The sequence below is a fragment of the Phacochoerus africanus genome, chromosome 4 (assembly GCF_016906955.1).
Source record: "Phacochoerus africanus isolate WHEZ1 chromosome 4, ROS_Pafr_v1, whole genome shotgun sequence".
Classification (NCBI taxonomy): domain Eukaryota; kingdom Metazoa; phylum Chordata; class Mammalia; order Artiodactyla; family Suidae; genus Phacochoerus; species Phacochoerus africanus.
Window position 1 is genome coordinate 35,083,094 of NC_062547.1, and position 16,937 is coordinate 35,100,030.

At 37.5% G+C, this 16,937-nt stretch overlaps 2 protein-coding genes across 3 annotated transcripts in view; one reads left to right on the forward strand and one right to left on the reverse strand.

Annotated features, from left to right (window-relative positions):
* The window catches only part of SLC5A12 (solute carrier family 5 member 12), a 51,583-nt gene extending 44,067 nt beyond the window's left edge, over nt 1–7,516 (forward strand). Inside the window, exons 13-15 of the mRNA XM_047776119.1 lie at nt 960–1,063; nt 3,151–3,278; nt 5,381–7,516. Coding sequence (XP_047632075.1) covers nt 960–1,063; nt 3,151–3,278; nt 5,381–5,533 — 385 coding nt within the window. The 3' untranslated portion in view covers nt 5,534–7,516. The remainder of the gene's footprint in view (nt 1–959; nt 1,064–3,150; nt 3,279–5,380) is intronic.
* Nucleotides 7,517–10,868: 3,352 nt separating this feature from the next.
* ANO3 (anoctamin 3) overlaps nt 10,869–16,937 on the reverse strand; it is a 209,754-nt gene continuing 203,685 nt past the window's right edge. For both annotated transcript variants that reach the window (XM_047776120.1, XM_047776121.1), the window contains one exon: nt 10,869–16,106. In XM_047776120.1, coding sequence (XP_047632076.1) covers nt 15,924–16,106 — 183 coding nt within the window. In that variant the 3' untranslated portion in view covers nt 10,869–15,923. The remainder of the gene's footprint in view (nt 16,107–16,937) is intronic.

Below are 16,937 nucleotides of genomic sequence, written 5' to 3' on the forward strand. Positions count from 1 at the left end.
TACCTGCCTGTTGTAAATCGGCAGTTTTCCCAAAGATGTAAAATTAAGCAAACTGCTTTTGGGTCTGGTGGTTGCTAAGAATCAGCAATGACTTTATAGGACGTGGGTGACATTGCAACCAAAGCTTTCCTTCACTAAAAGGAGATGAGCTCCAGGTGGTAAGATCCCTGTCTAGAGTCCACTTGTATCATTCCATGTTCAAGGACATCTGAAACTGACCAGAAATTGAAGCATTATCTCAGCCTCCTTTTCCTAAAGGGGTGATCAGGGCACTCATTTTTCCACTATTTTGTTAGCTCTTTAAACTCTGTATAGCAGGTGGAACCCCTACAGTGGGCTGCACTGGGGTTCGAAGTAGGTGGAGCCCAGCACAACGGTGGTCTGAGTAGGTGGTCCCTCCCATTCTTCCTGTACTGGAATGCTAAATTATGGCTCTAACTACCTTCTTTGCTTGTTGAATGACCAACCATTCTTTACAAACAGACTGAGGTATTCTCCTACACATCACCCTGGGATTGGTACTCTTTCTGAAAACTCCTCGAATCCTTTGTTCCTATTCCACCAAGGTGTTATCACTCCATCTTACCATTATCTCCTACATGTAGCTTTTGGGGCTCACTTTTTTTTTAACTTGTTTTTTAATCTTCAATGTCTGTTGCAAGTTCTGGCACTAAATCTGGGCTGAGTAAATGTCTGAAGAATAAATAATACCAAAGAAATGAAAACCGTGGGTCTCACTGCAATTGTGGTTCAGTAGCAAGACTTGTAATGCAGGGATGGATTGGATTGAGTAGAATATTCAGCACAACCCTCCTAGGCTTGATTCTTTAGAAAGTAAACAAATAGGGAAAAGTTGAGCATTGGGGTTTTGAGAGATGAACCCTCAGCAGTCCTTCAAGTCACTGGGAATCATGACTTCGCACTCACGGAACTGGTAACAGTGCCGTTGTTCTCCACAGACCTGCGATCGCTGAGACCTGGTATGCTCTCTCCTACCTCTACTACAGTGCAGTGGGCTGCCTGGGGTGCATGGCTGCTGGGGTAATCATCAGCTTCCTAACAGGTCGGTTATATACATTCTTCTTTTGGGGGCCAAGGAAGACATGGGCTAGTCTCATGTTTTGTGGACCAGGTGTCTATCTTATGGATGTGATTTTTTAATGTTTTTTTTTAATTAAATTATAGTTGATTCTGCTGTGTATGGATGTATATATATGTGCATATATATATACACATTCCTTTTCTTATATTATCTTCCATCATGATCTATACCAAGAGATTGGATATAAATCCCTGTGCTATCCCTGTGCTGAGTAGGGCCTCATTGCTTATCTATTCTCAATGCAATAGTTTGCATCTACTAACCCCCAAATCCCAGTCCATCCCACTCTCTCCCCCATCCCCCTTAGCAACCATGGGCAGATGAATGGATTAAGATGTGGTACATATACGCAATGGAATATGACTCAGCAGTAAAAAAGAACAAAATAATTCCTTTTGCAGCAACATGGATGCAACTAGAGATTATCATACTAAGTGAAGTAAGTCAGAAAGAGAAAGGCAAATACCATATGATATCCCTTATATCTGGAATCTAATATACAGCACAAATGAACTTAGCTACAAAATAGAAATAGACTCATAGATATAAAGAAAAGATTTGTGGGTGTGATCTTGAGTCTGCCACAAAAAGCCCTTTTTCCCCAGAGTGATATATCTACTCTTTCCAAACTGGTTATTATACATGTGATTAATAATAATCATATATATTAAAATATCTCCCGTATGTTATGAAAAGATGTTTTGACATATGACCCCTAGAGGCCTGAGATGAAAAATCCTTTGTAATTTATCAGTAAGAAGTTTAAGTATTAAGTGATATCTTATGGTATTTATCTTTCTCTTTCCAACTTATTTCACTTAGTATGAGAATCTCTAGGTGCATCCATGTAGCTGCAAATGGCTTTATGATATAAAAAAGATATATATAATATATGATATGTATTTATCATATATATACATATATATGACACCTTCTTTATCCATTCATCTGTTGATGGATATTTAGATTGTTTCCATGTATTGGCTCTTGTAAATAGTGACGCTATGAACAGAAAAATAATTGTATCTTTTCAAATTATAGTTTTGAACAGATATATGCCCAGGAGTGAGGTTACTGGATCATATGAGATTATTAGATCATATGACAACTCTATTTATAATTTTTTGAGGAATCCCCTCACTGTTTTCCCTAGTGGCTGCACCAATTTATACTCCCACCAAGTGTAGGAGGGTTCCCTTTTCTCTATACCCTCTCCAGCATTTATTATTTGTAGACTTTTTAATGATAGCCATTCTGAACAGGTAGGTTTTAATGATAGGGAAAGCAGTGACAGGAAAGTCCAGAGTAGCTTGGGGGAACCCGAAGGTATTGCTTGATCAGGATTTGGGGACAGGGGTGGGGGGTAGAAAAGAAACAGTAGAATTCCTGATTTCACTAATTTGGATTTTGATGACCTCCAATACATCTGATTTGGTGGAAAACTGAGAGCTTCATGAGGAAGAAATTAATTCCTGCAATCTCCTCTGCTGGCCTACAATGGGTACTAAGAAGGTCCTCCATAACATACACTTAAAAATAAATATTATTTCTGAGTTCCCATCGTGGTGCAGTGGAAACAAATCCGACTAGGAACTATCAGGTTGTGGGTTCGATCCCTGACCTCAATCAGTGGGTTAAGGATCCGGTGTTGCCGTGAGCTGTGGTGTAGGTTGCAGATGCCGCTCAAATCTGGCATTGCTGTGGCTGTGGTGTAGGCTTGGCAGCTACAGCTCTGATTAGATCCCTAGCCTGGGAACCTCCATATGCTGTGGGTGTGGCCCTAAAAAGACAAAATAAATAAATAAATACTATTTTTATTTGTTAACCTCTATAGCCATGAGCTTGCCTGACCTGACAATTTGTGGGTGTTTAAAGGCCAGCTCTCACTTTTTTTTAGGCAGTTACCAATTTCTGTCTTTTAATAAATCAGACCTCTTTTTCACCCCTCTGCTAATAAGTGACCTGCTTCTCAAGAGGACACTACTTACACCCTTAAAGGAATTCCTGGAAGCATGTCACACATAATCCATTTTTCCTTTTGTTAATAGGTCGTCAGAGAGGCAAGGATGTTCAACCACTGCTGATCAGACCAGTTTGCAATTTATTTTGCTTTTGGTCTAAGAAATACAAAAAACTGTGCTGGTGTGGAGTTCAGCATGACAGTGGAACAGAGCAGGTGAGCTGACATTTAAGCTTCTAAACAACATGAACTAGCTTGCAAGGATTCCCTTGTTGCCCATTTAAACCACCTGCAAGGCTGGGTGTGCAGAGGGAAGGTGGTGAACATGAGGACCTGAAAGAATCTGGGTTTCACCTTCAGTTTCCTCAGCTCACTGGTTTTTAAGCATGTAAATATCCTGACAGGTAAAGTGCCTTTGGGCTGAATTATTGGCATCACTAGTGATCAAATTCCAAAATTCCCTTTAACCTTTGTGAGGGTCAAATAGTAGAGGGAGGTCCCTTGTGACTCAGTAGGTTAAGGATCTGGCATTTTTACTGTTGTGGCTCTGGTTACAGCCTGCAGTGTAGGTTTGATCTCTGGCCCCAGGAACTGCCGCATACCTCGGGCATGGCCCAAAAGTAAATAAATAAAAGAATAAAAGAAAAAGGAAGGAAATAGGCAGCACAATCTAGTATAATGGTAAAAAAGCTGGGGCTTTAGAATCAGCCCTGGGTTTAATCCTCGCTCCATGTCTAACTTTCCTTGGGTGAATTATCTGACTTCTCAGAACTTCAGGTTTTATCTGAGAACTGGGGGCAGACCATGCAGCTTTGTTTGGACATGAGTATCTCTAGTGTACCATGGAGTGTTATTATAAAGTAAGATTTATTGTTCTTATAAATATAAGATTTATAGTTCTTACATTGTTCTTATAAGTTCTTAGGCAGAGAAGCAGCAGGATACATGTAATCTCCCAGTTCTCCCCTCATCCCACAGAGAACTGTGTTTATGCCAGACCAGGCTGGTGATGTTGTTTGAGTACTGTTAAAGTCTAGAGACACTGACCAGGTACAATTAAGGTCATATCAACCCAAGACCACCAGAACAGCCAGTGGTCAGACCAAACTGGATTTATTGACTTGATACAGCAAGGTGGCAGGGGACCCTAGGGGAATCAGAGAGTGCCACCCTCAACCAGAAGGTCAGACTGGGGTTCCCTCTGAACCATTCTGAGAGGGGTCTGAGTAAGAAAAGTGGGAATGAAGATAAAGCCATCTTGGGAAGCACAGGTTAAAAAGCAATCCTCACTTAATGAGTTGTTATGGCTTCCGATAACTCCAGGACATTGAAGAAGCAATGTTTCCTGTTAAGTTTGCAACTGGTCTTAATCTGTGTCTGTCCTCTCAGCCTGATCAAGGGTAGAATTTTTTTTTTTTTTTTTTTTTTAGTCATGGCTTATTATCATTCTTTCAGTCTGGGACCTTTCACTATTTTAGGACTCTCTTGGAGGGTGTCTTCACCCCATCACAACAGTGAAGCTCCCTTTTGATCTCCCTCACCCAAACACCAGGATAACATCTATGTGAATAAAGCTGAATTTAATAGCTTTTGCAGTCAGGAAAGCACCTTCTCAAAAGGAGCTCAGAACGGGGAGGCAATCTATTTGCTGAGAAGGCAGCTGGCTAAGCAGTGTATTGTTTGGATAAATGGATTTTGAGGAAGTCCTAGAAGGAAAGAATCAAGTTATTTATTGGCTTACAAACTTATCTTTATGGTCATGAATTTCCTGGAATAAAGGAGAAATCCTGTTGATACAGGCGGCTTCTGCTCTCAAGGCTGAGTTGGGAGTAGGAGAGGACACTTAATATTTGGAGGACACTTACTATTGGGTTCCTTGGCAAAGAATAATATTGAGCAGCCTCCCAGGGGGTCTGTGTGCAGGTACCCCTGCTGTGACCAGAGGCGTTGCTGGTCCTGGGGAGGAAGGGGGCCACCTCCTACTGAGACACAGGTTTGTCTCTCCTCAGGAGGTAATGCTACTACCTCACAGGACCGCTGTACTAGACGAGAGATATATGAACTTCATGCTGCACACAGATATATTGTGAATGCTCACTAAAGTGCTCTTTCTGTTTTTATTATCATAAGAATTTAGTACCTACATGGATTGAGGCATCAAAGCTATTAGTTAAGAGGTGTTATTTGTGCTGCTTTCATATGTATCAATCTTTTTCTTTTTTCTTTTTTTCCTGAGGGGGAATCCTAAGCACGATTCCCTCAGTTTGATTGGGAATACATCGACTAGCCCACTAATGTGTGTCTTTCCATTTTCCTAGGAAAATCTTGAGAATGGCAATGCTTGGAAACAAGGGGCTGAATCTGTCTTACAAAACGGCCTCAGGAGAGAAAGCCTGGTCCCTGTTCCAGGCTATGATCCCAACAGCAAAAGCTATGACAATGTGGCATTAGAGAAGATTACCCATTTCTGAGGCAACACACACACACACATACACACTCGACATACTTCTTGCTTACCAGTTACTAGACTTGTGTAGATGATACTGCTAGAAGACAGGGATGCAATGATGTCTAATATATATTTATACTTATTTATGACTCCAAATAAGATGACTGTTCCCCAGAATATTCTGAAGGTTATTCTTTGGAAGACCCCACTTTCAGGTGAGAAAAAACAACCAAGCCTTAAGTGCTCCAGCAACCTCCTTTTTGAATAAATTAGGGCTTGATTTCATCGTAGTGCAAGAATCAGTCTCTTTATGTTAAACTGCAGGGATTTCGTTTGTTTGTTTATAGTTTTTTAGCCATAAATTATCTTGGAGTTCAAAGAATAGGAGATGTATACTAAATGCTTTTCTGACACTGCCAATAAAGCAAGGGGATGCCAGCCACCCTAATCCCATCCCTGACATAGATGTAGATGAATTTCACATCCCCTCATCCTGCAAGTGTGTCACATCCCCTCCACCCCCCATACACCCCGTTAAGTCCTCTTCTAGTCATTCTTGCTATTACAGCTGTCCTGACCAAGCCTTAAAAAATTAATTTTGCTCCGTGCAGGAGGAGAGCCTGGTGTGTCTGGTAAGTGGGAGCAATGATAACTAAATACTCTCCTCCCTTTGTGTGCTTAGTGTAGTGTTTCTTCTTCCTTTCCATCCCTTTACAATGAAAAATTCACTCTGGGCTCAGTGAGAAGTCTAGAGTCTTCCTCCAGCACTGGGTAAGGAGGAAAGGACCATCCTATTAGGATAGCATTGTGTAAAATAACCTTGTAAAGAGCTTACCAGCCCACAGGGGATTTCACTAGCCTTAGGGTCTTCTTTGCTGCCAAATATCATGTCTACAGGATTTCCACTCTTTTCATTCAGCTCACACCTGCAAATTCATTGAGTTCCATCAGGCTAAGGTGACGGAAGTAAAGATCCTAGTAGTTGAACTCTAGAAAATAATTTCTAAAGTTCCAGAGTAAGAAGGGATTACAAATCAAAAAGTGAGTTAACAAATGGAGGCAGTGGAAGCTTTTTGAAAGAAGGAAAGAAAGAAAATCTTTAATAGATAAAAAATAGCCAGTGCCAACAGAGGAAAGAGAGTAAGGAACAATGTCTCAGTGTCAGGTATGCTAGGGGAAGTGTCAGGTATTTATTTTGATGGCCAGGTAAGATCAAGAAGCCTAGAAAGAGTATCAGCAAAATAAAAGGAAATGGTCCAAATAGGAGGGATTGAGTCACAAAGTCAGTGTTTTTTAAATGTTACCCAGGAGGAGAAAATCTTGAAACTTGAGATAAGGAAAAAAATTTATGTAACCAAGTATGTATTACTAGGGAGAGGATAGAAAGAGGGGAAAACAATCTTTGAAGTACTTTTTAAAAAGCTGGGATTTATAAACCAATGCTTGCCTTCTCTTCTCCATTTTCAAAGGAGGGGGGAATATCGGGAAAGGAAGAGAGAATTATTTATAAAAGAGCTATGGTTTATAAGAGAGATGAGAAAAATACATCCTGAACAAGGAGGAAAGAAGTCAAAAGAGGGTACATATGGGAAAATATCTGAAAATAAGACGGAACAGTTTCTAGAAAACTTTTTGAGGTCTAGCAAGTTAATGAAGGTATCGATCTAAGGATTTGCAAATTGAGAGGTGCAATTATTTCCCCAGTGATTTAGTAGTTAGGTCATTCTTATGAATTAGAACTCCGAAAATACATTAAATGAATGTTGAAATCTGGGCCTAACCTCACTGGCTCGATATTATAGGATAAGGAAAAAAAAAAAAGCCTCATTCAGTTAATGATAGAATTCAGATAGATAGATAGATAGATAGGAAACTTGGAACACAACTTTCCCTTGGAAATGTTCAAAACCAAAATGTGCCATTTTACTCACAAATTCTCTCACAGATTATCCTCCAGATATTTCATTAGCTCAGTATTTTCCCAGAACGCTTTTTAGGATCCTTTTTCTTCAGTCTTTTTTTTTTTCCCACCTGGAGTGTTATCAATGCATAAAATGACTTGCAAATGGAAGATGCTGTTAAAAAAATGACTTTGTGTTCTCTCACATACTGGAACCAATGGCACTGTGAGAAACATTTCAAGAGCTTTTCGAAGTCAGTGTAAGGAACCTACCCAGTTCCTCCTGATAGACCAGATATGCAAATTCTAAGGTTTCACGTAGCGAGCAGATGGGAATCCATAGGAGAACCTCCTTCCACAGTGCATAGAAGCCACATTTGCTTGGTAGGGAGGCAGACAGAACTGCACTTTGGCCAGCTAGTCATGGAGTTAGCCAGGAGTCCTTCCCCACTCCTCCCTGAGAATGTCAGCTCAGAGCTGGTGCAGGACAAAGTCTGTCTAGGACCAAGTTCAATCCATGCCATAAAAATGGGTTAAGTTTTGTGGTTGGTTTTGCCACAGAATGAACGCGGATATTTTCAATAAGGGGGGCTCTGAATGATGAGCTCTTAGGATAGTGTAAAATATGTCAAATTTGATGCCAGTCTCTATTTTTTAGACATGATCATGGATATTGATAAAAATGGAACAGAAAGACCTCAATGCTTTTTTCCTTCATTATGAATAAATTCATTTTGCTGACATTGTCTTTGTCATCATTTGGAGCAAGGAGTATAGCTTATTGACTGAGGGGAGGGATTGGAGGTGAGCTTCATGTTCAGATGTAAATTCTGACAAAAATTATCTTGGTAATTTGGGGCAAGGCTTTTTGAACTTTAGTTTATTCACAAATTAAAAAGAGCAAAGATTGTCCCTGCTTAATAGGATTGTTGTGAGGATTTACAGAAGTAAGTCATATAAAGTAGTTAGTGCAGTAACTGGCCTGCAGGGAGCATTCAATACTTGTTAGTCTGCAGTATATGAAGAAAATGGTATCCATTATGGTATTCATTTTAAATTAAATTGGTCTACTCTTTCCCTTTAGGATTTTCAAAATACTGCCTTAGTATATGCATTTCTGAAGTAGTTTTGAAATTAGAAATAAGATACATATAGGGTATACATTAAAAGTCATGTCATCTATTTCCAAAGAGTAGCCTTTTTAATGCTGAGTTTTAAGTAAAATATAATTTTCCACAGACAGACTGTTCTAAAGGTCCTAAATTCTTGAAATAAAGAAAAGAAAAACTACTGTTAGATAAACAAGTTTATTACTGAGAAGTGCAATATTCATGTCTGTGAGTTAAGTATGACATTTGTTAATATAAACCTTGATAAGGAAACAGCACCTCAACCCAAGTTTATCACTCAATGCACAGTTAGTTAAAAGCAACTGTGATTCTCTAAACAACAGAAGAGGAAGGATTTTCTTTTGTTTAATTCAAATAAGTTTTTCTTTAATATAAATTTCATTATTTTGCGATCCTAAGTGTTTATACCATTTAATTACAAAGAAAAAAAAAAGAAAGAAACCACAGCCTGGGGCCTTGCGAACAGTATTTCAAAGAGAGTGTTATTGAAATGTTTTGATGGCAATTACAGTCTTTTATTAATTGAAGTATAGTTAATTTACGATATAGCAAAGTCATTCAGTCATACATATACACACATTCTTTTAAATTATTATTTTTCACCCTAGTCTAACCCAGGAGATTGGATATAGTTCCCTGTGCTATACGGTAGGACCTTGCTGTCTATAGATTCTAAATGTAATAGTTTGCATTTACTAACCCCAAATTCCCAGTCCCTTTTATTCTCTGCCCCTCCCCGCTGACAACCACAATCTTAATCAACATTGTTATGAAGAACAGATCAGAAAATAGAAAAAAATGGTTCTATTTTAATTGTTCTTTTGAAAATCAATGGTTTTAAAATATTAGATATTTTTGCTCTCTCTATATTTTATATTTTTTATACTTAGGAATCATATGTGTTCATTCTCAATATCACAAGGTAATTAGGTTTTCTGTAGAGTTAACCTCTTTTACTCAGCATTAATTACCCTGAAGTATAATCTATTTTCAAACAAATAAAATTTAATTTATATAACCAAAGACGTACATTAAAATGATACAGAATTTTAAATTAAGCAAGTGTGACTGGTAATTGATAGTAAATCAATTTATTTTTTATTTGAAAATTTTTTTTTGTCTTTTTAAGGCCGTGTCCTCAGCATATAGAGGTTCCCAGGCTAGGGGTCTGTATGGGAGCTGTAGCTGCTGGCCTACATCACAGCCACAGTAACGCCAGATCTGAGCAATGTCTGCAACCTACACCACAGCTCATGGCAACATCAGATCCTTAGCACACAGAGTAAGGACAGGAATTGAACCCATGTCCTCATGGATACTAGTTGGGATCATTACTGCTGAGCCATGATGGGAACTCTAATAGTAAATCAACTTAAAATCAACGTCAATACAATAAATGCAGGATCTCGTTACTAATCCAGTCCAAAGGCAATAATCTGCACCTATTATATTGACATTGATTTTAAGATGGTTCATCTGCTTCTTAAAATATTAAAGCAAGTGTGTACACAGGTGTTCATAACACACAATTCCCAATTACAGAGTCTGCTTTGACACATTTGAAAAGCTAAGGATAATTTCATGTAGAGTATTGATTTCATGCTTTAATGTGACTACCATGTAAGAAAATAAATGAGCCATCCCCAAATTGCTTATTCGTAACAGTATAGTATAATCAGGCAGAATTTGTAGAGAACTGAGCAATCAGACAGTATTATTGACTGATTCAGAATCTACTTTATAAAGGTTTATGAATCTTTACTGTTCACTGCTTTCAAAAATGCTGACCCGGAGACACCACCTAAAAGATTGACTCAGTCTATTTCAACAGAGCAAAGAGCTTCCTTAAGTTAGCTTTAAAATTACTTGAGAGTTTGAAAGGAATATTTAATGATTAAAAATACACCATGTATGTAATATATTAACATTAATAAATATTAATTATATTTAAGATTTTAGAGGAACTACTGAGAGTAAAAAAAAAAAGTCAATATTTATAATCCTCTGGCTAAATATATGGTTGCAACATAATTTCTCCTATTGAAAATGAAATGTTTAGAGAAATCCACTGTTTCTTCTGGAACTTCCCCAAATTCTCTCTTCAATTACAGGACCTTAATTGTTCTTTCCTACCTGAAAATTAGATTACATAGGCCAATAACCACCCATCCTAGGAAGATAAAATTTTGCATTTGTTTTTAAGTATTTTCACCTTCAACATTGACAACTAAGACTTTTAGTCGTTGGTTAGAGTTGTCATTGAAATATAAGCTTATTTGATTATCTTCCTAAATCTAGTCTTAAAAGAGACAAGAAAACAAAAGGAAAACAAGACAAAACCTTTTATTTCTTCCTCACGTTAAAAGTTGAATTAAATTTCAGTTGCTTTTCACTCAGAAAGAAGGCAGGGTGCGAGAATAGTACACACTGAAATAGGATTGGCAAAGTAGACATTTTTGCTTTGGTAGGAAAGTTCCTATGTATATCCCCCCCCCTAAAAAAAAACCAAAACCATTGCTTCCGCAATTATATTTGCCATCTGATTTTTCTGGCCATTCAGTCTCTCTCTTTTCATGTTGAGTACCACATCCAAAAAAGTACAGTGGGTCAAAATCAGTGGGAAAAATCTGTTAACTTCTTTTTGGAAAAGATATTAAATTTGGACTAAAGTGTTTACCTGGCGGCATTGAATGGCATGGACATTGATAAAATGATTATAAAGGTTCTGAGGCAGCTTAAATACCACGTGGGGCTAGCCATTTACATGGCAATTATTTTTGTGGGAATATCTAAATAGATGTTATTAAGTTTTGTTTTTTGATAATTTAGGAAATGTTTGCTTTCTGAAAAACAGCAGATACTGCCTTTCTTGCAGAGAGAGCGAGATCTGAGATGTAAATAAATATTCTGAAGAAGTTGATGCCAGCATATGCCTGATAATCTCATCCTCTTCCTTTTTTAGGGAAAGATGTACAACAGAATCTACTTTGCTGACTTTTGAGTGCACAAGGCTCCCACTATGGGGCAGTTGTACAGAGAACAATAGGTTTCTTCCAGGGAGAAGGTGCTGGAACACACATTGGTATAGTTGCAAAGCAGTGAGGTAGGAGGAACAGGCTTATTCTCCCTGCTGGCAGACTTTGATGGTCCAAGAAATTGGATCTGCTCTCAAACATGAGTCTTGTCTCCCAATCTGTCTCCTTTCATTTTACTTTCCTGAAAAAAATGCCTTAGTGTGGATGTGGCTAGGACACAGTGGCTATATTTGTGTTCTCTAGAAGGAAAACCAACAAATGGGGTCTTGGATGTAGTTTCTGTGATAAACCCAGATAGCAAGTATTATCACTATAAGTATGTATGTAAGTCCTAGCTTACAGGAACCTAGGCTGATCAATGATCGAAACTAAAGCCCAGCCAGTCTTCCCTTTGGACTATATTTTGTTGGTACATTTCTTTTTGAATAGAAATGTCTGTAGGGAAATGTTCACCTTTCCATCAGAAGCTGGGTTTTCCGGGCTCATCCTAAAAATGTTCTCTTTCAAGGACCAAGAAGGCTATAAGATGTTAACTGATTCCCTAGAAAAAACTTTCAACTCCTCCCCGAGCTGGTTATAATGCCATGATTTGGGGAAAAACAGAATGGACATATCTGATGAGTTCAACAGGACTGAGTTGGGCATTATCTCACAGAGAATAGGGGCTCATGAGTTCTTACACAAAAAAGCATTCCTAAAGTTACATGGAGTCATTTATACTGGCTAATTAAACTTAAGGGACCTATATAAAACTGCTAGACTATTATGTTGAAAAAAGATGTCATACAATTGAATTTGAGTAAAATAAAATACATATGCCCATAAACAAAAGCATTTCCAGTGATGTGTATATATATCCGCTCACATACACACACATTCACCCACACAGATGCATACACACAAATACACTACACACTGGGCCTAGAGCTACCTGTCCCTAATTAACAGGCTAATCAATTCGGCCTTACCAGTTAAGCACAACCTGGATTTTCAATTTTCACCATCAGGTGGAGAAACAAATGGGCAATTTGATAGCCTCTTATCGACAGTTGGCCCTATATGTCCTTCTTCCCCATGAATTACATCTTTGCTAAAACTCCTGTTCTAAGGAGATTTGGATGGTGATCAATAGAGCCAGTGCAAGTGTGAAAAAAAAATGAAAATGCTTCTGCGTGACGGGAGAGCCACTCAAGCTTCCTCCCCCATCTGTTTCTAGCACAGAGCGTTACTAGAATCCATATGAGACTCCACCTGCACTTTGTTTCATCATGAGACTCCTTCATGATGATAATGAGCTTATTAAAAGACAAACAGTCAAAACTCTTTAAGAGTGGGAGGGCCCATGAGAATAGAAAACTAAGAAATGAGCTAAGGAATGAACCATCCCCTTCCCTATACACACTCGACAAATCCCAACATAATATTTAAACAACCAGCAGGATTAAATTTAACATGCAAACTACAGGGGAAAAAAAATGCCACATCACACGATTGTTTATTGAGTGAAAAAGATTTCTTTTCATTGCATTCTACAATAGATTGTGCGACGAGTCCTTTTGGAAGGATGTGCAGCATTTGGAAGTTGTGTCTCATCATGCAGTCACTCAGCATTTTATTTCAAAGTGCGAGCACAGACTCAGACAACTGCGAACTATTTCAGCTGTAATCTAGAGTGATTTTCCACACACTGTACAATAAAAATGCTTCAGCTTTGAGCAACTCGTCAACGCTGACTTCATGCACATATATATTAGTTACTTGCTTGAAAAGACAACAGTTTAGAATATGAAAATATATAAGCAGCATTCATGTAATACAGAATTCCTGAGAATAGTGTGTGCTATATAAATCTTTGAGAAATAATTTGTATTCATAAGAAAACCATGATATAAAACATTTCTCTTAACTAAATCAGAGTCATCTAAAACTGATATATTGTGAGGGGCTGTCAGTATTTTACCATCAACAATGATGAAGGCATAGCTAGATTCTATGGCATTGTTACACGAAAGGAGAATTTCAGATAACTTTTTCATTGTTTCTCTAGTTTTCCATCAGCTTCAAAAAATATCAGAGAAGGCATTTTCTAAATCGATGTATTATGTTTTTTTTTATTAAAAACTCCTTTCTATTCTCATATTTTTCTCTTTAGGTAATCAATATGATTTTATATGGTTATATAAAAATAACTCAGAAGAATTCTCAAGGACACAGCTATCATCATTCTTTACTATAAGATGAATGCTTTTGTCTTCTGTCCCTAATTTAGAAAGGACATAAATGTCAGGTTCATTTAAGTCTTCAACAGGCATAGAAAGTATTTATTCTCAGGCATGTGTATACATTTAACCAACAAAGAAAAGGAAATGCAGGTGTTACCAAAATGGAGGCATTTAAAGCTCTTTTGCAGAGTTCAGAGTTCGTGTAATTAGTTGCTATGAATGAGCAGGTGGTGGAAACAGAACCTCTGGGTAATCTGAGTGGCAGAATCCCTTGTGGCAAAGGCATGTCAGGGAAATTCAGTGTCTGAGGTCCTTTCCCTTGCTCAGAATCAGGGGACAAGTAGGGAAGTAAATATTTTTGACAAAAACTAAGCAACCAACCAACCAATCAGCTTTTCCCTGGAGGGAAAGAAGCAAGAGTCAAAAAAGTATTTTCAGTGTTAGAATTATAAAAATAGTTTTCTAGTTAAGAGAAACTTTTTAATTTTCTTGCTAGAAAAATCCTTGCATAGAAACAAACTAGTTTTATTTCCATTTGGTCTAATCTGGTCTTTATATGTTGTGGAAATAATTGTACTTTGATTTACTGCACAAATAATAATCACATATTTGTATAAATGTACATTTACGTACTCCCCATCCCATTCCCAGGGGAAGAAAACTGAGATTAGCTTTGATTGTTTTGCAAGAAAGAGTGTCTTGATTTCTACCCTATATTTTCTTATTTCAACTCTTCTCTTTTTTCCCATCCTGCCCCACAATTTATGCCTCCACCAGACTTTCTTTAGTTGAATGTTCTATCATTCCCCTAAGTCTGTGAACAGTCATACAGAGTTCACAGAGAAATAGCAACTCTGTAACAAAGCAAAAATGGTGTCTTTCACAATTAATTTGACTTCGGTTCTAGGGAATTTTCAAAAATAAACCAAATCAATCCACCAAAGAAATAGTAACAGAAGTATCCCTTCAGTGACAAAAAGAAAGTAAAACTCAAAAAAATGTGTATTTTAACAAATGATATAAGTTGATATTCATGCATTGTTTTCATCAGCTCATGAGCAAGAGTGCACATCATTGGAAAAGCATCAGTGTTGCAAAGCATCTGGCTTCTGTTTTCCTGAATAAACAAGCCACAATGGCATACTTGTAACTGGTCTCAGAGCTGCATGAATTGTAACTTGCATTCCATATTGTCAAAGTGCAAAGGTACAAGGAAAACCAACATATTTACAGCATTTCAAGTTATTCTGTGAGAGTTGTAATAAATCAGGGAGGTGGAAATTAAATGTACTAAAAACAGGCTTTCACAGTAAAATACGGATTCGTCACGTTCTAAATGATATGAGAATAAACATCCATACTTTATAAGTATGTGGCTCTTTAGCATTTAGTTTAATAAAAGGCAGTGAAACTGATCCTGCCAGTGATAAAACAGATTGGAATGCAGCCAATGTAATAGAATATTATTTCAATGAATGATACCCCTTAGAGTCTTAGATTTTTGGTTTGACGACTAAAGGTGATGTGCAACTCTTCAACTGCATAGTCAGTGTAAAGCAGCATAAATTCCCTGTGGCACAGATCCAAATTCTCAGCAAGAAACATGTGAAATTCCTATAAAACAGTAAGCTGAAGGGACATGGAGTTCTGGCAGCAAAGGCAATCATTGATTTGTCATTTCTTGTTAAGTATCGCAACTTGACTTAAGGTTCCAAAGTCAGATTACTATGTGAGTGGGGACCCCATGATACTTTCAGTCATGCCTGGCTTGTGCACATTTACATGGAAATCTGTGTCTAGAAACCTCACCATCACCCTTCTTATTACACTGCAGCTGATAGAAGGTGGAGGTTTCCAAACACACAACTCCCTGAGGCTGGTTCTGAGAATTAGATCCTGGCTTCCTGCAATGCCAGTCTAACCATTTTTAAGGTCATGAGTCATTTTTTTGTTCTTCCCTAGAAACCTGGATATTTCAAATCCCAGAGACTGCTGTGATGCATGTCCAATTAACATATTATCTACATGATTTGCCAGGTATGCCTTCCTCTTAGATCCCACCTAGAATCGGAAGTTGCCATCATTCCCACTAATGGTATAGCCCCTGCTGGGCAACAAGTATCCACTAAGGCCATTCATGGTGAACAGGGTGACCACTTTTTCTCCGCTGTTGTTGCAAATGTTCTAGTTCAGCCTCATACATCATTTCCTGGACTAAGTACTTCTCCCGTCGTATTCGGTCATATAGGTTCTTTGGTACATCTGGAATCAGGTATGCGATGAATGACTTGATCCCAAAAACAAGGTGCTGTAAATTTAAGAGGAGAAAGTACGTTTTTCAAAGATTCTGAAATGCTAATTCTAAAACAGAAGTCATGAACAATGTGGCATTTGACTAATAATCAAGCACCAGAACTAAGTAGAATAATAATATTTTCAAATTTATATGGAGAATACTATTTTTGCCTTCCATTACATAAGTATTCCAACAAAGATATGTTGATATCACCTTATAAATACTGAATGAATCTGAAATTCACATCTATAAGATCCTTATATAATATGCAATACTATTATGACATGCATTGTTGCACATAGACAAGAAAGATCACATCTAGGGAAAACTCATGTTTGAAAGATTATAATACATGGTGCACAAACCACAAAGAACAGAAGTTTACCTGAAATATTGGAACCGGAGTCAACCTTCAGCACATATATTTTTTTAGAATTTCTACTCTATTAAGTTCATATAGTATCATAATTGCTCGAGCATCTTATTATTTTTAATTAATTCTTCTATGATAAAAATATTACATTTAAAAGAATAGGCTGACAGAAGTATTGTATTAATAAAAAGTGGGAACAAAAATCAAAAGGTAATATGCCTGTGGTTAAAAGTACAGATGTTGAATGAGATTGCCTCTTTGAACCCCACCCTGACATTTATTAGTTATGTAATCTTGTGCAAATCACCTATGTTCCTCGTGTCTCAATTCTAAAAAGGTGTTAATAATAGCATCACTTTAAAGATTAGTATAATAATTAAGTGAACAAATACCTGTGAACAGCTCAAAAGAGAAGTTGGTACTCTTAAATATTACCTCCACTATTATAAATGCATCCTTTTTCTTTTCCC